The 24882-nt window shown below is 49.6% G+C and overlaps 2 protein-coding genes across 3 annotated transcripts in view; one reads left to right on the top strand and one right to left on the bottom strand.

The window, feature by feature from the left end:
- The window catches only part of HID1 (HID1 domain containing), a 60990-nt gene extending 56859 nt beyond the window's left edge, over positions 1-4131 (bottom strand). For both annotated transcript variants that reach the window (XM_075903704.1, XM_075903705.1), the window contains exon 1: positions 3815-4131. In XM_075903704.1, coding sequence (XP_075759819.1) covers positions 3815-3880 — 66 coding nt within the window. In that variant the 5' untranslated portion in view covers positions 3881-4131. The remainder of the gene's footprint in view (positions 1-3814) is intronic.
- Positions 4132-14122: 9991 nt separating this feature from the next.
- The window catches only part of CDR2L (cerebellar degeneration related protein 2 like), a 33559-nt gene continuing 22799 nt past the window's right edge, over positions 14123-24882 (top strand). The window contains exon 1 of the mRNA XM_006136407.4: positions 14123-14741. Coding sequence (XP_006136469.2) covers positions 14663-14741 — 79 coding nt within the window. The 5' untranslated portion in view covers positions 14123-14662. The remainder of the gene's footprint in view (positions 14742-24882) is intronic.

Genomic DNA, 24882 nt, shown 5'->3' with positions numbered 1-24882 from the left:
GAGGGAAGGTAGAAGAAGGTTAGTTCATTCATGATGGTAAAGCAACCCGAGATCCTCAGGTGAAAGGCACAAGTAATAATATTATCAAATGGGCATTAACTATTTAAAAAACAGGTCTAGATAAATTCCAGTTATTCAAACAGCTCAGGAGACACATCTGATTATAATGAAGGTAGGTCACCATGATAAACAAATATATTTTCTATGTGATTATATAACCAGAAGGGAAAGTACTTTGAAAATCCTATATGCTTTTCACCCTTTATTGGCTTCTGTCATTTTTCTTGCCTTTAAAATTAAGTCAATTTCATATTTATTTACAGTCAGTTTTACTTTCACATTCTGGATCCTGCACTGTTTGGGTTGAAAGGAAATGTTTGTTGATTTAAAAAAAAAAAACAACTCCATGGGAAGTTTATTTTAATTATGGAAATGTTTCCAGTTTACAAGAGCTTGTTTTTTACAAAAAGCTAAACTTGGGCCAAATCTGAACTCTTTTTAACCAGTGACTGAACATTGTTCTTAGCTGGACTATTTCCTGCTATCGAAGCCTTAGACAACCACAATTGTGCTTTCCTGCTTACTCAGCAAAAGTAAGCAATGATTTAATAAAATGTAAACTTCCATTTGTCCTGTCCTCAGGTGTTAAGAGAAAGAAGAAAGGGTAGATATGCTGCTTAGGGAACATTGCTTAGTTTTGGTAAACACCTGTGGGGAAACTGTTCAAATGAGAGCAGTATTTTGTTTTTAATTACAGGAACCTAATGGACTGAGACTCAGTTACCTCCTTAAAGTCAGAAATGTGCAAGAAAGACCAGCATTGAGAACTGTATGGTTAAGCAGCAGTGCCCTTTTCAGGTATGTAAATATGGGTGTTTCACTACCCCACCCTCTTTCCCAAATGGCATAAATCTTACCTGCCTTTCTACAGATGCCTGTAACAAATCCAGCCAAGAACATAGATTGCCTTTTCTTTATTCAGTGCCACGGTGAACTTTATCTCGCTACATATGTCAACAAACCAGAGAAGCCACGCAGCCTTCTGGGCCTATAATACATGTGATCGCCCTGCTCAGAGCTCTTTTTGTAAGCTCCAGACATGACAAGATGACGGAAGGTGGAGGATCATTCATTCTGCAATCTCTCCTTCTACAAACACACTTTCAAACAGTGGATGGAGAATCCAAAATTGCAGGGATTTGGCCTCTAGAACGGAATTAATACTCCCCACCAAATTTAGCTATTTAAACTTAAAACAAAAACTGATCTTGTCGCACTTTATATAGACTGACAAAACCGGTTTTGTTTTTTAAGTTTATCCTGTACAGACTAACTCAGTGACCCCCTGGAGCTTTTCTCTCTCTGTTAGTCATTCACCAAACCAAACTTTTGTCCCAAGCCCACATGTTCATAAATATTTCCCTTTACCCTACACCACTCTATTAAAAATCAGTCTCTTCCTCCACCAGTCCTCTATACTTCCAATAGTCTTGGAACAGGGGCAGAGAACATACCACCTGGGGACTGAGGCTCCTTCACTCTCCCTTCTGCCCAGACTCACACCCAAAGCCTGTTTCTCGGCCACCCCCCCCACACTGAACCCCTCATTTTTTACCCCATCCCACATCCTGTGGGGCCATAAAATCTACTAGCCAGGGTCCCCAGGCTCTGGTGTATGAGGAGAATGTGAGGGGTATCTTTCTGCTTCTCAGTTGGGGGCCATGTCAGTGACTTTTTTTTGTTGCTTCTCACTTTTGTGTGGCCCCTAACTGATTTTTCTGTGGGTCAGTGGCCCCCAACTCTAAAAGAGGATCTTTTAGAGGATCCTCAGCCCTTTCCCTCCCTCCCCAGAGATCCTTGAGGATGGCAGCCCTCCTTTGTAGATCAGAAATACTTAAATATAATTCCCTTTTAGAGTCCAAAGAATAACATGCTGGTTCCATTCAATTCCCATTATCTGCTTCCCTAAGAAAAGACTTCATATTGGTCCCAAACTAAGATCCACAGCTGCTACCTCACCAGGGGAGCTTCCTGCCCTCTAATATACACTTCTGATTTTTGTTTTACTTCCTTCTCCTCCTTAAGCCTGCAGAGATACAGCACCAACTTGAAGCAACACAGGTGTGATCCTCTTCTGATACAAGTGGCTCTTAGCTCTTCCTCAGCAGCATATCAGTGTGTAAAACTAACAATAATCACACGAGCTACGCCAGTTTCATTCAGCTACCTCCTGTACAACTGACAGGATTCTTCTGAAGGGGCTACAAGAAAATGCATAGATACAAGAAAAAAAATGGGGATCCACTACTGATTTACGCTCTTGATCAGTTGAATGCATTAAGAGGACAGACCCTGCATTACCAGATCAGAAAATTGGTCCACCAATCTTAGTAACCCTGCCTCAGGTAGCCTCATCAGAGAACAATGAAAAAAAACTTAATGCACCTAGGTAATTAGGCAATGTTGCATATAGGGTGAAAATCCTCACTGACCTGATGAGCTGGTCCTTGAGGCATAAGATTTGATTAGCATCAATTTCCCTTATTTTAATAAATACATCTAAGATATAAAGATATGCATTCATCTACAGCTAAAGAATCCTGAGTGACTGTTAATCCATGTTACGAAGTCATCACACAAATTACTACAGAACTGCCAATCTCCAAACGGAAGGCTCAGTAGTGGAACAGTATGCACTGTCGGTGGTGAGGTCTGAAATACAGTGACAGAGCAGTACAGGGAAACGTGTACAGCCTGATTCAATGGTTACTAAGTCGTGACTTTCCACAAATCTAGAATTCTCCAGCTGTTACAAATCGGCAGATATGAAGCAGCAGGTCTGTAGATTAGTCACAATGCTTTAAAACCACAGGTCCCAAATTCCAATCCTAATCTGCAGAAAATGGAGAAGCTCTAACGACACAGCAGAACAAGGAGCAGTGTATTGGTGAACATAACTTTCTCCCACAGAGAATATCCCCTCATCCAGGTTTTTCATGCTTGCCCAGGTCCAAATTAAACAGCCCAATGGCACTACAACTCTCCACCTCTGTCCATAAACAGCACTGCAAGCTAACCAGCACTAATGGCTCTGTGTGGGATCCTGCTGACAGCCAACAGCTGTTACACCTACCCTCACTCTCACCTGTGCCTGGGAGGCAGTTCTTATGGGGAGAAGCACTAGGGGAGGTTATACAATTCATATTATTTATCCAGGCTGCAAGGCAGAGTTGTGCAGCTGTAGGAATATTATGAAAGGCCCGTGATGGGAATGTCTCCTTCCTTGGCACTGCCCCCTCCCATCCGCTACTCCAGCCAGGCCTTCTCTACCTGCAAGGCCCAGTCCCAAGGATGCTGCCTTCGCCAACCCTTGCCAGTCAAGCCCCAAAGGGGGGCAGCTTTGGCAACAGGGAACATCCAACTGGCACTCCTTCCCGTGGGTGCAATTAAAAGCCGGGGGGGGGGGGGGGGGTGCCACCATGCAGGGCTGTGAGGGAACGGAGCAGCTGTTCTTAAGGGGCAGGGTAATCTCATTGCAGGGGATCCTGGAAATGCCCAGAGGACCCCCAAGAGTCTCCCCCCAAATCACCACCCGCCAGGGGTGCAGCCACTGGCACCCCAACACCCCTGCCCCCGAGCCTCAGGGGTCCCATTCAACTCCCCAGAAGGGGTCCCCAAACCACCTCGCAGGGGCCGCCCCCAATGGTCCCCTCGCCAAACGGCTCCCCCCGATCATGGCGGACCTGGACCCGGATTCCCCCGCTGACAGGGAGATCGCTGCGGCCGCCCCTCCCGGCCCGGCCCGGCCGCTCACCTGGGTCTTGGTGGTGAGCTGGATCACCGCCTTCCTGAAGTTGAGCTTGGAGTCGGCGTTGCCCATCCTCCCGGCCGGACCTGCCCGAGCGCGGATCCGGCTCCGCTCCCCTCCTGCCGGCGAGTCCCTGCGGCGGGCAGGGCCGGCTCCGCCCCGCCGCCCGCGCGATCCGCGCCCAGCGCCCTCCGCCTACGCGGCCTCCATCCCCGGCCCGCACCTGCCGCCGCGCCGCGCCGCGCCAGCCCCTCCTGTCAAAGCCGGGCTCGCGGATGCTCCTGCCGGACCTCCCCGCCCGTCATCCCGCCGGCCCGCCCCGCCGGCTGCCGCACGCACAGAGCCCCTCCCCCCTCCCCGCCCTGCCCCACAGCGCCTCCTCCCTCCCAGCCCTGCCCCACAGCCCCCTCCATGCACAGCGCCTCCTCCCTCCCAGCCCTGCCCCACAGCCCCCTCCCCCACACGGCTCCTCAGCCCCCTCCATGCACAGCGCCTCCTCCCTCCCAGCCCTGCCCCACAGCCCCCTCCCCCACACGGCTCCTCAGCCCCCTCCATGCACAGCGCCTCCTCCCTCCCAGCCCTGCCCCACAGCCCCCTCCATGCACAGCGCCTCCTCCCTCCCAGCCCTGCCCCACAGCCCCCTCCATGCACAGCGCCTCCTCCCTCCCAGCCCTGCCCCACAGCCCCCTCCCCCACACGGCTCCTCAGCCCCCTCCATGCACAGCGCCTCCTCCCTCCCAGCCCTGCCCCACAGCCCCCTCTCCCACACGGCTCCTCAGCCCCCTCCATGCACAGCGCCTTCTCCCTCCCAGCCCTGCCCCACAGCCCCCTCCCCCACACGGCTCCTCAGCCCCCTCCATGCACAGCGCCTCCTCCCTCCCAGCCCTGCCCCACAGCCCCCTCCCCCACACGGCTCCTCAGCCCCCTCCATGCACAGCGCCTCCTCCCTCCCAGCCCTGCCCCACAGCCCCCTCCCCCACACGGCTCCTCAGCCCCCTCCATGCACAGCGCCTCCTCCCTCCCAGCCCTGCCCCACAGTCCCCTTCCCCACACGGCTCCTCAGCCCTCTCCATGCACAGCGCCTCCTCCCTCCCAGCCCTGCCCCACAGCCCCTTACCTTAACCACATAGCCCCTCAGCCCTTTTCCCTGCCCTCCTTCCCCACACATCCCCTCAGGCCCCTCCATACACAGCCCCATCTCCCTTCCCAGCCCTGCCCCACAGCCCCCTCCCTTTCCTCCTTACCCACACAGCCCCTCAGGCCCCTTGCCCACTTCTCTGTCCTCTTTTGCCACACAGCCCCCTCCCTTCCCTGCCTTGCTTCCCCACACTGCCCTTCCTCCCTCCCTAGCCCTGCCCCACACAACCACCTTCCTCCTCCCACTCTTCCCTTTCAAGCCCTGCCCCCACACAACACCCTTCCACATAACAGCCCATCATCCCTTCCCAGTTTTGCCCCCACATAATCCCTCTCTTCCCTGCCCTCTTTCATCTGCCCCATACAGCCCCTTGTCCCGTCTCAACCCTGCACCACAGCCCACTCTATGCACAGCCCTGTCCCTTCCCTGCCCTCCTTCCCCACACTGCCCCTCCTCCCTCCCCAGCCCCTCACAACCTCCCCCTCCCCCCTTCCCAGCCCTGCCCCACAGCCACCCTCCATACATAGCCCTCCTTCCCCACACTGCCCTTTGTCCCTTCCCAGCCCTGCCCCACACAACCCCCTCTCTCCTCCTCTTCTCCCTTCCCAGTCCTTTCCCACACAACCCACCTCCTCCTTTTCCTCACACAGCCCCATCCCTTCCCTTCATCCCTCCTTCTCTCCCTGCCCCACACAACCCCTCCTCCCACTTCCTCTCTTCCCACACAACTCCCCTCCATACACAGCCCCTCCTCCCCTTTCTCTGCTGCACACACATTCCCTCCTCCCTTCCCTTCATCTCTCTTCCCTTTCTGCCCCACACAGCCCCTTTCCCCTTCCCAGTCCTGTCTCACACAACCTGCCTCCCCTTCCTCCCATAGCTCCTCCTCCCTTCCCAGTCCTGCTCCACACAACTTCTCTCCCGTTTTCCCCCTCCCACACATAACCCCTCCTCCCTTCCCTTCATCTCTTCTTGCCCCACACAACTCTCCTCCCCCACAGCCCCATCTCCCTTCATTTCATCCCTCTTTCCCTCCCTGCCCCACACAGGCCCTCCTCTCTTTTCTCCCAGCCCTTCCCTTCTCCATACACAACCTCTCCCAGCCCTATCCAAAGCCCTGCCCTTCTCTTTTCCCCCTCCAGACACACAGCCCATTCTCCCTACTCCGTTCACACACAGCCCCTCTTCATCTCTGCCCTTATCCCCCTTCCCCACTCCACACAGCCCTTTCTCATTCCTTCCCTTCTCCCCCTCCTTTCATCCCTCCTGTTCTCCCTGTCCCACACAGCCCCTCTTCCTCTCCCATCCTTGCCCCACACAGCCCCTCTCCCCTTTCCAGCTTTGCCACAAACATACAGCCCCTTCTCCTCCTCCTCCCCCTCACTCTCACTTCCTCCCTCCTGGCCACACACAGCTCTTCCTCCCTCCGCATACAGCCCCTCCTCCTTCTCCATCCCTCCTGCCCCACACAGTCCCTCTTCCTCTTCCCTCCCTTTCTCCCTCTCTCCCATCCCTGCCCTCCCCTTCCCTTCCTTTCATCACTGTTAGGTTCCCCCCCAGTCCCTTTCTCCCCCTGCATACAGACCTTCACTTCTGTATCTGGTGCTATCCAATCTTCTCCATTCCAATTAGCTTTTTCACCTCCTCTGCTCCACAGCCCAATCTTCTCACAACCCTTGAGTCTCCTCTCTTACATGCACCCTCAAAGTCCCTATTTTACTCATCCTCCTCTCATCTCCTTTTTACTTCTAACTGAGCCGCCTGTCTGTAATCATCCTTCCCTGTCCACCTCCAGCCTCTCTTCCTCCTTCAGAATCCTTCCTCCTTCTCCCTCCCTTTCATTCGTTCCTCTCACAATCTCTTCCCCACTTCTGTTGTTCCCTCCTTCCCTTTTTATCTCTTCCTGTCCATTTCCCCCTTTCCTTCTCCTTTCTTTATTATATCACTTCCTTTCCATCTCCCTGCGTTACCTTCCTCTTCACTGTTACACCCCTTCCCTCTCCCACCTTCTTTCTGGCCTGTAATTTTTCCTGCTTCATTTGATCCCCTGCATCTTTTCCAGCTTTCTTGTTTTCCCCTTTCCTGCTTTTTCCTATTGTTCCTCCTTTGCTTTCACCTGCTTTATCTGCCTTTCTTATTCCTCCCTCTCCCTTAGTTGTGTTTGGTATCCCCTCTTCCTTCTTCTTTTGCTTTCATCTCCAGACATCTTTCTATGCTAACAGGAAATAGCCTGAATCTCTTATGTCCTTGCTCTTCCTCATTCTTCTGGTAGGGCAGCACTCCTTCACATTCACAGTAGCCTGTTCTCCATCCATTTCCTTTGCACCCATAGCTCACCTAGCCATCCTATAGCTGTTTTCATAGCTCTCTCATTTCCCTGTGTCTTTTTGTCTCTCACTTCATGCCCCATGCTGGTCTCAGGCCCAAACTTTATTAACAGTACTATCTGGCCACCATTCATGAAAACCTTTACATCAAAGAGGCAATGATATTTGTGTGGAATAGGATTGTGTATGGTACAGAAGATCCAGCAGAGAGATGGAAGGGGAGGCAGGTTTGGCAGGAAAAAAAAGAGAACTTGCTATTCTCCCACCTTAACTGAGACCCAAATCCTAAGGGCCTCACTTGGCTTTTACTCCATTGATTTCAGAGAAAGTTTTGGTAAAGTAAAGGGCTGTCTTGCAATGAGCTCAATGCACGTGGAGCACCACTGAAGCCACTGGTTGTGCATGCAAGTGCATGGGTCTTTCCCAGTTAGGATATGGCCAATACTGAGCAGTTCAAAATGTGATCTGAACTGAGGTACCAAGCACCTGTTCTTTTAAGGTGGCTAACCAGAGGACAGCCCAAGTCTTTAAGCTGGCAAAGGGGAGTTTGTTTTTACATCTTCTATTGTCAACAAGTTTTGTACTTTCTAGTCCTCTTTAGACTAGAAGTCCATCTCTCTGGTGGAAGTAAATTACATTTTAAACATGTGGATCAATTAAACAAGTTAATTCTTGTAAAATAAAAAAAGTTTACCAAACTTACAGAACAAAATAGTGGATCAGATCCTCAGCTGGTGTAAAGCTATGGCCCTTTTGCCTGCATATTACTTGTATAGAAATTCTCACTATTTGTGACATCAAGGACATAGGTCAGATCTGAGACCTCAGTGGAAATCAAGATGAAATTACATTCCTGCAGTCACATAGCATGACCATCACCACCTAATGATGTAGGAGTTGCAGCCAATCATTCAAACATTCAGAATGGCAACAGTGTATATAGATAGATGAGGACGATTTGTAGCTGGGAGCACAATCTTTTTCCACATGTGAGTATTTTTCATAGATAGGGTTTTTTTAAAAATTTATTCATTAAATTGCCCATGGAAAGGAGCTGGACTGCAGCATCACCTGAATCCCAAGCAGAGATGTCAGAACTACTACATTAACTCAGCAATGCAGGATACTGTAACAGGACCCAGGACTGAAAGATACTCCTTGATCTTCTGAAGCTTGAGTAAAGGAAAGGTGACTTACAAATTGGCTACTGATTTTTTGAGACTGGGGGGCTACGTCTACACTGGCATGATTTTCCGGAAATGCTTTTAATGGAAAAGTTTTCCGTTCAAAGCATGTTTGGAAAAGAGCATCTAGATTGGCACGGACGCTTTTCCTCAAAAGCACTTTTTGCGGAAAAGCATCCGTGCCAATCTAGACGCACTTTTGCGCAAAAAAGCCCCGATCGCCATTTTAGCCATCGGGGCTTTTTTGCACAAAACAGCACTGTGCTGTCTACACATGATTTGCACAAGAGGGCTTCTGCCCGAACGGGAGCAGCACAGTATTTCTGCAAGAACACTGATGATCTTACATGAGATCGTCAGTGTTCTTGCGGAAATTCAAGTGGCCAGTGTAGACAGATGGCAAGTTTTTCCACAAAAGCAGATGATTTTGCAGAAAAACTTTCCAGTCTAGACACAGCCTGGGAGGAAATAGGGAAGTAACCTTGAAAGTTTTTATCCCTTTCTCCTTTTCTTTGCCTTTTCCATTACTGCCCACAAGTCCCTCTGAATTATGAGCTCCCTCCTCCCCCGCCGCCATTTTCTGGTTGAGAGCCTCTCTGGAGCCAATCAGTGCAAACTCTTGGATTGACTGCAGTTTTCGGATACATAATCGCATCACAGCATCTAGGCTATGTCTACACTGCAGGCTTTTGCTAGCAGAGAGTATGCTAATGAAGTGCTCACGTTAGCATTTGTTGCACTGTCATTTGCATATTCTCTACTGATGCTTTTTGCACAAGAGGTTTTTGCGCAAAAACAAGCAGTGTAGACGGGTCTGTTTTGTGCAAAAAAAACCTTTTGTGCAAGATCCCTTTTCTGAGGGATAAGGATCTTGGGCAAAAGGGAGTTTTTGCACAAAACAGATGCATCTACACTGCTTGGTTTTGCGCAAAAACCTCTTGCCCAAAAAGCATTGGTAGAGAATATGCAAGTGACAGTGTAACAAATGCTAATGAGCACTTCATTAGCATACTCTCTGCGGGCAAAAGCCTGCAGTGTAGACATAGCCTAGGAGTGCACAATGTCCACTATTCTTTCAGAAGTGACTGGTGAGGGGGGAGACCTGGAGGAGGCCACTGGCCACATGACTCCCCCCAGCCTGGGAAGGGCTGGAATAACCCCCCTCTCCCTGTTCCTGTACCACCCCAACCAAGGTGGCCCAGGAGACTAACAGAGTCACAGGACCAATGCCAGCAGCAAGGGCTGCCCCTGCCCTGCACTCACAGGCAGTGGCAGGGAAAGCAGAGTTCCCCCAGCTCACTCTGCTTCCCACAGGTGAGTGAGGAGGCAGTCCCATCCCTCCTCCAAACAACGCGGCTGGAGGAACAGAACAAGTTGGGAGCCATGTTGCTCCAATTCTGCTGCCATTGCCAGTGAATGTGGGGGAAGACGGTCGGATCTGTGCTGCAGGTGACAGCCCCCAGCCCCCTACTAACCTTGTGGCCAGCCCCTTGTCCCTCCTGCCTATGGCTTTTGGGGCATGTGGCCCCTTATGCCTTCCCACCCGCTTCCTACTATCTTTAAAAAGGACTGACCTGGAGAAGGACAAGGCACTTCCTCACCTTAGTTACTGATCTGGCTGACCCTAACTCCTGGCTCAGTGACTGGTGTTGCTAATTATCATTGTTATTTTAGCATCTATGAGCTCCAGTCATGGACCAGGACCCCTTTGTGTCAGGTGCTAGACACAGAACAAAAAGATGGTCCCAAGCCAAAGTACTTCCAGTCATTTGAACCCAGATCTCCTATAACTTATAAGAAAAAAACAACAAATGGTCTGATAGCGCTTTATAGATTAACAAAACATATAGATGGTATCATGAGCTTTTGTGGGCACAGCCTGCTTCTTCAGCTGACCAGAGTGGGCTGTGCCCACAAAAGCTCATGATACCAGCTACATGTTTTGTTAATCTATAAAGTGCTACCAGACCATTTGTTGTTTTTTTCTGTAACAGACTAACTCGGCTACCCCCTGAAGCTCCTATAACTTATAAGGGCAGGTGGTAAGCACAAGCAGCGGATTGCTTTGGGGGGCTCTTTGCAGACTTAGCAACGTCCTAGGCAACTTCTCTTCCTCGTCTATTCAATGTATCCAAGGGAGGAGGTGACTCTCCACAATTTCCCTCCTTCCTCTCCTTCAGTACAGGCAGTCCCCGAGTTACGCGGATCTGACTTATGTCGGATCCGCAGTTACGAACGGGGCTTTTCTCGCCCCGGAGGACTGGAGCAGCGGGATGCCTAGATGCGCTGCAGTCCCGCCGCCCCCGTCCTCCGGGGCGAGAAAAGCTGCTCCCGGTCACTCTGGTCTGCAGGGAGACCGGGAGAAAAGCCGCGGAGCATGCCCGCAGCGGGACAGCCCAGGCGCGCCCAGAAGCAACTGATCCAGACTCAAGCAGGCCAGGTGAGCAGTGCCAGGCCCACTTCTCAGAGGTCTGCACACACTTCAGAGAGAAAACAGAAAGCAACAGACACCCACAGAAAATAAAAAGCCTGAGGGAAGTGGGTGCAACTCCAATAAAAGTCACCGAGCCAAATACAGCAAAGCCATATGTGATGGTTTGAATGAGTTTGGGTGGAAGCTTATCATATAATGTGTGTAAGTGATAAAGAAGTATAATTTACATGGATTTCTCATGCAGAGGATGTGCAAGAGGAGGGTCACTCACACTGAGGTGGTAGACAAGGTGAAGAGCTGGAAAACTAACTAATGGGGGAATGTAAGAAAGTCTGGGGTGTGTGGAGTTGAGGGTAAGGGCTAGTTTACAACTTCTGGCTTGCTGTTAATACAATAATAATAATAATAATTAATTAATAGTTAATGTTGGGGAAGGATTGGGGGCTCACTCAACTTGACAGCATTTCTCCCTAGATGTAACATCCTAATAACCTTTGGATACTGCACCCAATCAATTCCATAATTGCAGGGAATGTTCTGGCATTGTTGGACAGAATCCTACACATAATGCCCCTGCCATCTGCTTAGCCAAGCCACAGTTTCAAGCACCTCTGCAATTGTCTGTAGATTAAAGAATGGGTTGATGGCCCCAATTAACACCTTTCAGGATAACAGGACTGCATCACATCTTTGCCCATCCTCCCAAAAGAGTTAAACATGTTGACACCCTGAATGATTTATCCCCCAGAAAGAAGAGAAATAATAATGGTGATGGAATGGGGGGGGGGCACACAGATACCCTGGCATGGGGGTGGCAGGGAATGGAGGGCCCTGATATGGGGAGGTAGAGAGAAGGGGATACAGACATATGGAGAATATGGGAACCCTGCTATGGGGAGAAGGAGAGCATTGGGGAATGGGGGAACACACAGAATCACACAGCATGGGGGATAATGGGGATCTCTAAAATGGAGGGAATGGGGGCACAGAGAACTTCTGGTATATGGAAAAATAAGGGGGTGACAGGGTGAGAATGGGGTGGGAAGGGGAAATATGAGCCATAAGGGAACAAAAGGGATATGGAGGAAAGTAGGGAATGGGGACACATTTACAAAATGTGTGCCCTCAGTAATTAATTATTTAGAATAACCTAGAGGCTCTGCCAGCAACTGGAGTCCCATTTATTAGGCACTGTACATAGAATCATAGAAACACCGGACTGGAAGGGACCTTTAGAGGTCACCTAGCCCTGTCCCAGGCACTCATGGCAGAGCCAAGTATTATCTCTAGACCACCCCTGAGAGGTGTTTTGTAATACAGGCAGTCCCCGAGTTACGCGGATCCGACTTACGTCGGATCCGCAGTTAAGAACGGGCCCTCCCTCTCCCTGGTCTGCAGACCAGGGGGACGGGGAGCAAAGCGGCGGAATACGCGGGCAGCGGACAGCCCAGAGCAAAGCCGCGGAGCCTGGGGTTCTTAAGTTGAATCTGTATGTAAGTCAGAACTGGCGTCCAGATTCAGCCGCTGTTGAAACTGATCAGTTTCAGCAGCGGCTGAATCTGGACGCCAGTTCCGACTTACATACAGATTCAACTTAAGAACAAACCTACAGTCCCTATCTTGTACGTAACCTGGGGACTGCCTGTACACACATTAGGAGAGTGTCCCTGACCATAGAGCACACAATTTGTCTAAATAGACAAAGGGTGGAAGGAAGGAAGTATGAGTCTACCCAATTTACTGGGAGGAAAGTGGCACCAAATGACTTGCCCAAAGTTACAGCCCTGTGCAGATATCAAGTCTGTATCTGCATCTGCAGCTGATCTGCAGACATGGCCCGTGGATATTTATCCACATCCACAAATACAGGGTGGGTATCTGCAGATTTGCAGGGCTCTGCCTAAAGTCAACCAGGAAGTCTGTGAACAGCTGGGAACTGAATCCCAGTCTAGAAGTGGATTGTGCCCAAGAAAAGCTTGTGATACCACCTGCATCAGTGGTCATCAATCAGTAGATCTGAATCTATTGCTAGATCTTGGAGCCTTTGACAGGTGATCCAGACTGGTTTGGCCAAGAGGCCATTAAGTGCCAGCACTTCAGCTGCCTCCTCTCCCACTGCTGTGCACCTCCTGCTCTTTGCCTTGGAGCTGCGCCCAAGAGCCTCCTGCTTGCTATGCATGGGAGGGGAAGCAGAAGAGGGGAGTGCTGATGTCAAGATGTCATCTTCCCTCCACTCTTCTGCCCAGTTTCCAGAGAGTGAGCAGGGTGAGGCCTTGGAGAAGGGGAAGAGTGGAGCAGGGCCTTGAAAAAGGGGTGGGAGAGGCGGTGGGCCAAGGGTATTTAGGTTTGAGGTGGATCCTGGATGGGCTTCAATTGAACAAGTGATCTTGTGCTTTAAAAGGTTGGAGACCCCTACACCACATGGTTTGCTGGCCTCTGAGGTGCTGCAGGACTGTGTGTTGTTTCTTAAGGCTCCTAAGTGCCAGCTCGGTGCCTTGCGGCCACCAGCTTTCCCCTTTCCCTGCCTGCCTGCTAGGGGTGCGCGCTGCCCTGGGTTTGCACCCCCACCGGGGTGCGCGCTCCTCCGCTCTAGAGCCGCTTTGCAGAGCCCCAGGTCCCTGGCCCACGGGGAGGCGTTTGCCTATTGACTTGGATGTCAGCTGTGACCTACTTGCTGGCTAACGGGAAGCGCCCGGCCGGCAGCAACCCGTAGCACGCCTCTTCCTCGTGCCACGTCTTGCAGCCACCACAGCTGCTGCCAGTGGCCCGGTCTGTCCCGGCCAGGAGCCTGGTTGGCGGCGTGTCGAGTCAAACGCCCTTCCCTCCGCTGGGGAGAAGCCCCGCAGCCCAAGAGAGCCCGGCGCTTTCCCTTCCCTTGCAGCACACGCGTCCCACTGGCTGCAAAACACACCGCCAGCTGGAGCCAACCCTCCTGTCCCTAATGGGCATAGTCCCGCGTCGCCTGCTTGGCACGATTCCGGGCTCGGCCCCTGCTCCGGGTATCTCGCAGGCGGGGGGGCTTGGCACGCCTCAGATCCGCCTCGCTACACTGCAGCTGAAATTCCTCTGATGAACGTGCGGGGCTTGGGGTGGAATTGGAAGAGACACCCCCCCCCCCTCTTCTCCCCTCCGCTTTTCGCCTGGTTTTCATGCAGCAGTACCAGGCTAGAGGTCTCCACCGAGCTGCAGGAACAGGAACTAGCTGCCTGGGAAGGTTCCTCTTTCTTTTGTGCATCACTCAGATATCCCGGTCAAAAAAAAAAAAAAAAAGCCACCCACCACCCCTGCAGTCTCCAGGCTCCTAGTTAATCCATCCAGAGCCGCCCCTCCGGACAGTCGGACCGGGAGCAGAGGGGGAAGGAAAGGGACGCCTGCCACGTCTCAACCCTCCGCCCCCTTTGGTCCCCCCCCTTCCAAGGGCAGATGGAGACAGAGCGAGGTGATGCAAGAGCGGAGCGCGCACTTGGAGCCTGGTACCAGCAGTAGCCGCACAGTCCCCAGGACAGCTGCATTGTCCCAGCCTCAGTTCTGCATCAGCGGACAGTACTGGCCAATCTCAGCCCTGCAGCCTGGCCCCCGGCCCCGGCCCGCCTCTGCAAGCGGAGCCTTGATCCACTAGAGTGCACCCCCCTCTCCCGTTAGTCCTTAACGCTCCCGCTGCAGCAGTAGCCCCTCTGTGCCCCCAGCCTCTCGTGGGCTCCCGGCTGTGGAGTTTTTTGTTTGCTTGGCTGGTTTTGAATGCTGCGTGTCCTTCTGGGCGGCGGGTGCTAAATGCTGAGCGCTGACAGGATGGAGGAGTTTCCAAGTGAGGAAGAGGAGCCCTGGTACGATCAGCAGGACCTGGAGCAGGGTAAGGAAAGGTGTGAACCCACACCCGAGCCGGGGGGACCTTTGTGAAGTGCAGCCTGCAGACATGCTGCAGAGAGGGGAAGGAGGGGGGAAGCAAACCCTCGTTCTATAGGAAAAAATGGTCTGCTCTTGTTTTGATCCCTCATCAACTCTGGTGCCTGTAAGATACCAGGCTCTGTTAGGAACGCTAAATGTAATCATAGCTGGGTTGCTTAATAGCTCATGAGAAGAGCCAATGTAAAGTTCAAACCTTGGCTAAAGTGAGGCAAATACTGCTCAGTAGGCAGGGATGTCAAATCTAGTGGAACTCCATACACTACAGTGGAGTTATACTGGTCTCAACCTGGCAAGGGCTGAATCCAGACCAGAAAGTTATAAAACTTGGAGTAATCTAAGGCTTAAACAGTCTAAGTTAGAGAGAGGCAGGAAAGGCAGTTCAAACAAAAATCAGAAATGACATGCAGTAAATTGAGGACATATGGCAAATTTTCCAAAAGTTCCTGCAAGATTTAGGAGCCTACATACAATGGGACTTGGGCTCCTTAGCCATGCAGAGGCTTTTGAAGATTTTACTTATCTGCTTCATAGGCAGGAGAGGACTGGGAGGGGAAGAAACTGCAAACGGTTTTGTTTTGTTTTGTTTTTTTAAGAGAAATCTAACTTCAGTTCTGTAATTTTGTTTTAAACAATAGTCTGTGTTCATAATTCCACCGGGATATTTGCATTTATTACATGCAGTGTTCCTCCTAAAGACTGGGGTGAATATGGTTAGTGGCATTTAGTGTTTCAGGGCTTTTTTTTCCCTCTTATCTTCGTATGCTGGGTCAAACTTCAGTAAATAAATATCTGGGAAAACTGCTCTCCATTTCATAGCATAGATCCAGTGAACTTAACTGGCAAGCTATTATTGATGAAAACCAATTAAACTAAAATAAAGTCACCTATGTAATTGTTTATATTCTATGCATAGATTTGGGTGTTTAATAGTTAACTGCAAATAAATAGGTGATAGGATTGTCCAGATGCATCTGTATTGCTACTGTCAGCCATAACTTCTGTAGGTTGTGTTGTAATCTAAAGTTTTCACAACTTGAGCTGAAGGGTAGGGGCTGAGGAATTAACAACGAAGAAGATAGGGAGCATTCCCAGTCAGTTTCCAACTCTGCTTTCTCAGCTGATGGAAGAGAAATATTGCTGGAAAGCAGACCCTGTTTCACAAAGTATGATGAGTGAACTAAACTGGGACAGGGATGGCCCAGACTAAACAACTGAATAAACACTATGGGTTATTGAATATCCAAGATTTCCTTTATTGGAGATTTCTTCCCATAGCACTTAAGGGATGGAGGCCCTGCTATGGAACAGTGATGCAAATGAAAGAATTAATGTAAAAAGCTTAGAACAATGAGGAGTTTGTTTACTTTAGCCTTGTAATTGGCCTCAGTTTCATGAGTCAGCATTTCTAAAGCAGGCCAGATTCACATCTCCATCGTGCTGGTGTAAATCCTAAAGTAACTTCACTGATGCCAGGTTTACATCCACATAACTGAGATCAGAATCCAGCCTTCGGTTTTTATGGGATGGAAGAAATCAATGTTCATTTGAAGGGTTTGTAGTCTCCCATGAAAGTGAGGGCTAGACACAATATTTAGACGTAAACTAACTCTGAAGGGGAATCAGAGAGGCCTTTAATTGAAATCAATGAAATGGTACTGCAGGGTAATTACAACAGTAATTAATCTGCATGATGCACAAAGCTCTTCAATAAGGACGCTGCTATTACAGCCTTTATGCTACAGCCTAATAACATATGGTAAAATCTTCAATGACAATGTGCTGATCATGGTGCTGTTAGTTTTTAGGAAGTGACAGGATGGGGGGGGGGGGGATATTAGGTGTTATGCATTACTAATAGGATCAGAATGCTAACTGCCCAAGGGACCAGAAGAAAAGGCAGTGCTTGGCAGAGAGTGAGATTATAAAGGGATATTCTAGGAGACCCAGTTATTTGGGCAAGGTCTGGGAGGGCTAAAGCGTGAGGAGGAAGCTGGATGAACCAGTTGGTTGCTGGGATTTCATCACGATTTAGCAATGTCATCAAATATTTATTAAATTTATACCCAAAACTGTTTGCTAAGCAACGGGCAGCTTAACTAGGAGCTCTGTGATGCTTATGTTTATTAACTACTTCTGTGCCAATAAGCATGTAGTGTAAATCATAACACCATTGCTGTTCTAGCTACCTTCTTCTTTTCCCCCATGGCCTGTGATGCCCTCGGTACTTTACAAATGTGACTGAAATGATGGGGGGATTTTCTCTCAAAAATAGATCATTTTCTTTCTGAACCACTCTAATTATCAACCAGGTGCCATGGGATGCCAATGTATCAGAAGATTCAGTCTCTACCCCAATGGAGCTTGTAGCACGTGTGTACTTCACAAACAGACAAAATAGATCTGATGCATTTAGCTGGTTTCCTTGCAGGATGGTCTAAGGTGCTGTGCTAAAGTCACCGTCCCCCCCAGAGGTATAGCTTCAATTTCCAACCATGAAACCTGACAACTTGTAAAGTCCAACACCAGAAGTGAGATGGATCAGAGGATCTAATTGGACTGTTTCATTCCTATGTTTCTGGAGATGCCTTAGTGTTTGTTTGTTTTTTTAAAAGAAAAGAGCAATGCTGACAAAACAATCCTACTGATTTCTGGATTGTGCCTCTCCAATTCCAGCAATTTTTCCTTTAAAATGGTCTTAACACAAACAATATTCCATAAGAGAATACACATAGTATGAGCTCAATTTAGATACAGCATCATTTTAGATGGGCTGGGGAAAGGCATATTAGGACAGGTGTTTTTGTGACTAAGAAATTGATAACACAAGAGTGTATGGATAATTAAGTCCCAGAGAACTATGAGCCTTTCCCCAGCAGCTGGAAAAATGATGTGGTTGAAGTGACCTCGTGCTCCATGGAATGTCCGGGCTGAGAGAGCTCCAGCGCATAAGGATCAGCTGGAATTAGGAAATGCAACCTGGAGAGAATAAAGGGAGCCTTTTTCCATTCATTAAAATAGCATTTGCATTAAAAAACAACACACACACACTCAAAATAAATTGAATTCAAACTAAATTGACACTGGATCCACCCGCTCTTTCTACTTGCCGTGTAGGGTTCCTTCACCTCCCAAACTCCCTTTTTGCTCTCCCTGCTCCTTAGAGACCTGCAGCTCCCCCAGTGGACTCCCTGGTCATTCTCTCCCAGCTTCCCTTTTCCCAGAGAGAGGCCCACTGACATGAAGGGCCACTCGCATGGCCCATTCATTAGCTGATGTTGCCTATCACTGCCCTATATATTGCTGTGGACCCAGACATCCCTTATCCAGACCCCATCCCACCTCCCTCCTTTCAGGGCATGCCTTATCCTGCCTTCCTAATGCCAGAGCCTGCTCCATCCCTGGGGAACTGGTGTTGCCCCCCCCCCCCAGTGACTACCTGAGTGGGCGCCGGGGGAGGGAGGATGGAACTTGAACACCCCACACCCAAAAGCCTTATCCACTAGGCCACTCCAGAACAGATCAGAGTCTTAGATCAGAGTCTGCATTAACTAACAAACATAGCTCCTGCTGTGCCTAGGAGACCCCACCCTCAGTTTTCTGTCATAGTCTGCATTAAAATTTGGAGGGCCATAAAGCTGCAACTAGCAATCAGTTCATTCAGGCACGAACTAATCACTGTACTGTGATGCACAGGCCATTCCCACATTCCACCCCTCCTGATGCAACACCCCTGGCTGCACAGCTTTGGAGAGAAGTGGCACTGTGATCACCTGATACCCTGGACTGCAGTGGTTGTTTCCCCCAAAGCCACACGGTTGGAAGGACCCAAGATCACTCTGCAGTATCTGAGGCTTTTATTTATTTATAAGTATGACACTGAGCGTGTCTTTGGGTAATGGAACATTTTCAGTGACTAATTGCTGAGCCACTCGGAAATCAGATGCTTAAAAAAAAAAAAATAAGCACAGCACACAGGAAGGCCAGCTAAGATGTGGAAAAGAGAGTACATGTAGCTCTGCATCTCTGCTGGGCACAATTGAGATTCTCCAAACCTGAAAAGTTCCCCGAATTAAAACCCTCAAGTCAGCTGTAAAAGGCAGGACACTGGGGAGAAGAAGGACCTCACATAGAATTTGCTTAGGAATCTCCTTTCATAATCCCACACCATCTGCTTAAACTCAGGCACATATTTCCAGATGTGGGAGGCAGTGGAATAGGAGAAGAAAACCAGATGGATTCTCTACATCTCCAGCCCAGCTGACCAGAGGTATTTCTTCTTGGCTAAGCTGTGTCTGGAGGATTTGCTGTATAAACTCCAAAGGACATTCCAGCCATAGCAGGCTATATTACGGCTGGGTCTAGGAAAGTCAGAGCCTAAGAACAACCAACTATTTAGCAACAGCCCAGTCAATCTGATGCACCGTTTTCCCACAGACATGACTTTAGTTCTTCATGCTTGTCTCGGTACCAGAGTTGGCCGGTGACAGGGGGATGCATTTTATCCAATGTGGCAGGCTGAGGGGGAAGCCAGACAGAAGGCAAAAAGCCTAATCTTGCTCCCACTAAGAAGAGAGGTTCCAGGTTGACTTTCTACATGAGGTGGGGATCAGGCCCCAAGTTAGAAACAAGGCAAGCTGGCCAAGAAAAAAAAACTAATTCTAATTACAACATTTAATTAATATTTAAACAAATATTACAATGAAAATGTGGGTTGAATCCTGCTAAGTTCTCATTAGTGATCAGATCCTTTACACTGAATGGGACAGATATTTACCATGTGTACACCTCACTTGTTCACGTTCAGAGTTCAGCCGCCTCCATTGCTACCAGAGTTTTAAATGAGGAAGGGTGGGGGAAGCAAGATCTCTTCCCTCACCCCCTCATCTCCATTTGGAAGCCCCTCAGCATACATTTATTTCTGACTCGTGGGACTTAATGCAGCTTTGTGACTGCAAGGAAAGCAGCTTTCTGCTAGAGCTGCACTGCCAGTTAGACACACACAGAAAATCTACACCGCCCAGGGCTGTAAGGTGAAGTGCTGTAACAATGTGCCTTCTCTTCTCAAACCCAAGCAGTCTCTTGGGCTTAGCTGCAGATTCTGGTATTACATTTGCTCTTTCATCCATGCACTTTGGAAAAGGTCCTGGAGGAGAAAGAGCTCAGGGCCTCACATTTCTGATCCTTGCCCTACCCCAGGTTTTTTTAAGCAAATTTAGTTTTTGTAGAAGAGACCGAATACCTCTGTATCTATGCAATAGGCCATATCCTCTAATGGTGTACATCAGCACACCTCCTCTGACGTCAGGTATCCATAGGTACAGGGAATTCTGCAGCACTCCCAAGTTTTGCACCCGCCTTCTCCACACTAAAGGGGCCCTCCTGCTGACCGGCCAACAGCTTTGTCAGCCACGGATCCCAGCCTCCAGGCAGCCCTGCCAGGTCTCTAGGGTCCCCTCTAATCTTTTCCTTCCATGAATACATTTTTGTAGGTGCACCAAGGCATACACGGCAGTGCACCACCAGGAGAAACACAAATCAAGCTGTGAGTGCTCTGCTAATCAGCTGAGCAGCATTTGAATCTCGGAGCAACTGCACAAGCACACAGCTTATAGGGGGCACTACTCCCGGCCCCACTGACTTTGCCACTACCCACCAGCTCTCAGGGTCCCCTTGTCCACTGGCCCCACCACCACAGGCTCTGCAGCCTGCCAGCCCTGGTGTCCAGGCCACTGGTTCTGGAAGCTCTGCAGCCACCTGGAGTCCTGCCACTGGTCCAGGACTCTGCTCCTGGCCTCAGCCCAGGGCTCAGCGGTTACCCCCAGCTGGGGCTCCAACCAGAGGGTAGAGTTGCCAAGCTTCCTGGACCATACAGTCCATATACTGTTGCCACTAATGTCATCCAGTCAGGAAGAGTTGGCAACCATCAGAGGGGAATGAGATAGATGCAAGGGAGGGGATGTAACCCTAAAAAATTGTTCCCAAACCACTGACTTTATCAATTTGCCCCAGTCAGGGATCTGACCTGCAGGGTCCAGGAGGGCCGATAACAGTACCAGCTTCCTCTGAACGGTCCTAGAATTGTGCCTCGATCTAGGAATGAGAGGGTTCAGTCTCCCAGCCCATTCCGTTGTCTCTGACCTCTGTGCCAGTTACAGCAATATTGTTAAGAGTAGATGTCACCATGTGGTATAGTTACACTTAGTCTGACAAGTTCTTTTTCTAAGTATGCCAGCAAATGTCCAGTCTAGGCAAGACATGCGGAGTTGTTGTTAGCTTGACGTTGCAAGGGTCTATGGAAATGCAGTGGTCCATGGAGGTAGAGCTCGTGCAAGCAGCAGAAGAATTTGCTCTCTGCCTTGGGCTCTAGTTAGTCTGTTCCTGAGGCAGCCCTACTCCCTGAACACTGATGTTGGACAGAGACTCCTGAAAGAAGGTGTTGCCCTGAATGTTGTTTCTGTCCACCTCTGTTCCAAGACTGGTATGTGTGTGAAAATAAAACAAGTTGCCCTGAGAATGTGCCCACTCTCTGCATCTGGGAAACCAAACAGCAAGGCACAGACATCTGTCATCATAAGGGACAATAGTATTGGAAGGGCTGACCATGTTTTCCTTATGTGGATGCCAGTCTCGCAGTGAAAGGGCAAATTGCACTTAATATCCTTTCTTTGGTTTAGGGCACCCACTTAGGTCTCTGGTCTTTTGCTTTCATCTCTCTCAGGGTGAAATCCCATGATGCTCCTGCTTCTAGACTGGTGCTGAATGACAGCAATGTATGTACCAATTATGTACTCCTGGCTGGACTTGGCACTTCTGGTTGCAAAACAATGTATTGTTCAATCTGAACTGTAGAAACACAGCCCAATACAAGGGAAAAGGGTTTTTAAAGCAACCAAAGATCTCTAAACACCTCTCTCATCCAGAGTCTTGGGCAGGCTAAACAGTCCTTTGTCCGAATTTTCCTGCACTTGTATCCTCCTTGTGCAACCCCCTGCCTGCACTCTTGATGAACAGGTCCAGTGAGCTCAGTGGGGTGTCCAAGGTAGCACTGCAAAAAGAAACTGGCTATAGCACTGTCCCTCAGGGTGGAAATGGGTAGCTATTTGAAACCATTGTCCTCTTTCCTGTGTACACGCTGTCAACCTCTTCTTGAATTAACTCCTTGTACTCACACAATAATCCCTTCTTAACAACAGCCAGACTCAGCCCGAGGAAAAATTCTGCATAGCTCAAAAGCTTGCCTGTCTCGCCAACAGAAGTTGTTCCAATAAAAGATAACCTCACGCACCTGGTCTCCCAATATCCTGGGACTGACGTGGCTACAAGAAGGCTGCAAACAACAATCTGACAAACATACAGCATTCATGTTATTACTGGCAGCTCCATCACAGCATGTCCACCAGGAACTGGGTTGAGAGCACTAATTCATTTCATATAGGTCACTCAATAGCCTCCAGCTGATGATGACTTTCTGATACTAATTGCTAGGCTGCGTTTCAACTATCTATTGTGGTGTTTTTCAACTTGTGGTTGATGGGCTCCTGGGGGTTCGCAGATATGTGTAAGGGGTCTGCACCTCCATTTGAAATTGTTTAGGAGTCTGAAAAAAAAAGTTGCTGTAAATACAAATGGCTTTAGAATCTATTCCCTACCCCAGAACAACCTATGCTAGGAAAATTGTCCGTGGCCTGAATTGGGAGGCACAGGTTCAATGGGGGTAAGGACCCTCCAGTCCAGAAAAGAGGAAAAGATTCTGGCCCATATACCCCCCCCCCATATAGTCTTTTTTCCTCTGCTGGCCATTGACTGTAGCTTTGGACGAATGGGACTTCTAGACACTGGCTATGGGGCTGTGAAAAGACAGAGAACAAAGGAAATAAATTACAGGCAACAACATGACGAAGACGTGTGTACTGTTTCTTTAAAAGTAATGCAAGAAGCCAGGCACGAGGGGCAATTCCAGGCAGATTTCTCTCTACTACACCACAGAGTGATGGTAAAGTAGGGATAATTCTGTTTTCTTCTGTTACAGTTTAGGTTTGGCATTAACAGACTACATCGGAAGGGCTGCAGCTGGAGTGGCGTGGGTGTCAGTGTGGTCACTCCTCAAGAGGCCAGCCACTGACTGCTCTGTATCCATTGCCCCCTTCCGCAAGGATGCTGCTCAGAGGCATGGAGCCAACTCTTGTAGATTAAATGGATGGCAATGACAATAGGGATGGTGGCGATGGCCGGGGAGATCAGGAAGCACTGGAAGGCCTCAAATCTATGAAGTAGGAGGGAAGGAAGAATGTGCAAAATGCTTGTGTAGCCGGCAAGAGGCATAAGTACAGTATAGGCATGACTCTCCTTTAAAACCAGTGCAACACCATTGTCTGCCTGCTTTCACCAGTGTAAGGGACGGGAGAATCAGATTGTCATTGGGCAGCTGGTCCCAGTAAATGAAGCTGATCCCTCTGCCAGGACAAGGGGTTCCATTTGGCGAGTTAAGAGGGTGGGGCAGCACTGGGGGCACTAGGAAGCCGGGGAGTTGCAAGGGGCTCTGAGGAGACTGGTTCAGTCAGGAAGGGCAGGTGAGAGCTGGTTCGTGGGTGGCATCTGCCAGCCTACGAGCCGGGGCTGGAGACAGCAGAAGGCAGCAATAAGAGTTGCCTGTGGGCTTTAAGTGGGAGCCAACGGCCACAGAGATCTGAAGGCGGAAGAGCAGCAGAGGTGCTTGCCCACTGTCATCTCCACGCCCAGGCAGCTGGACACAGGCCCAGGGGAGCGAGGAGGCTCCCAGCAGAGCAGCTGTGGTGGTTCCCACTGGGAAGAGCAGTATTGTATTCCAGTTTGAAGGTCTGAGGTGGCTGAGCAGGTCTAGGGACAGGAAAAGTCTGACAGTCTGGGGAGCGACAACAGGCTGTGCTGAAGAGCAGCAGTGTGGTGAGGGACCCCAGGGCCATATTTGCTGCTGGGAAAAATACAGGACTGTGCTTGTAGGGCTTTTGTTATGATTTATACGCACAGGAGGCAGATAAGACAAATGGACTGTTTCTGGGGACAGTGAGGCAGGTGCCCTTGTCACATGGCAGCTGATCACACAGCAAGATGCTCCAAGCCAGGCCACCTTTTCACACAGATCCTTAGTAATTTACACTGAAGGCATCTCCCTGGAGAATTTGTCATTCTTCCCCTTTCACTGCAGAGCTTCCTGGAGGAGGGGACTGCGCAAGAAAGTTTCAGCATCCTTGTCTCCTCTTATCTCTGGGGCAGCTTAGGCTTTTATTTATCTATGAAACATTTTATGGTAGGTGCCTGATAATGGAGACACACAGCGACCAATTGCTGAGCCCTTTTGAAACCACTGTGCCTAAAAGACAAACACAGGCGAGAGGCTGTGACAAAGAAGCTGTTTAGATAAGAGGTGGAGCATGGCACGGAAACACACTGGGTCCAGTCATGCTCCCATTAGAATCAGTGGCAACACAGGGTGCCTACTCTGAGAGCAGAATTTGGCCTACTAAGTTTATATACAGGTGTTTACACAGGCACTCACAAGGAGAGATAGAGAAGAGCCTTATGATAGGTTAGCTGGTGGAAAGTCACCTGTGACCATTGAAGGGGGGTTTCTGCATTGGGCAGAGAGTGCATGGAGGGAATATAGGTAGAAGAGAAGAAAGAGACACTAATGGAGAGGAGGAAGAATCTATTTCTCTTCGCCCTTAGCAAAAGGAGAGAGATAGGGAAGTAATATAAAGAAGGATAAATTATGGGGAAGGAATGTTAGATTGCAAGGGAGTGAACAGATGCTAGAAGAGTTGGAGGGGGCACCAAGCTGCCACTGTGATGTGTAAATTGTAATTCCCCAGCAGCCTTGCCCCTGTGCCTGGGGGGAGGAGGGGGAAGATTGCCGTTTTCCATGGGTGGAGCATGGCATCTTAGGAGCTGCCTGAACTACAGCAGCTATGCCAGACAGAAAGGGTTTCCCTCTTGCTGTAGTAAATCCCACCCCTCCGGAGGCAATACTGGATCGAGAGAAGAATTTTTCCATTGGCCTAGCAGCAGTTACCTGGGGCATAGGGCAGCTTAACAACATCTCACAGGGT

The sequence above is a fragment of the Pelodiscus sinensis genome, chromosome 20 (genome assembly GCF_049634645.1).
Source record: "Pelodiscus sinensis isolate JC-2024 chromosome 20, ASM4963464v1, whole genome shotgun sequence".
Taxonomy (NCBI): Eukaryota; Metazoa; Chordata; order Testudines; family Trionychidae; genus Pelodiscus; species Pelodiscus sinensis.
Note: the sequence above shows the minus strand (reverse complement) of the source record. Positions and strands in the feature narration are given on the sequence as shown.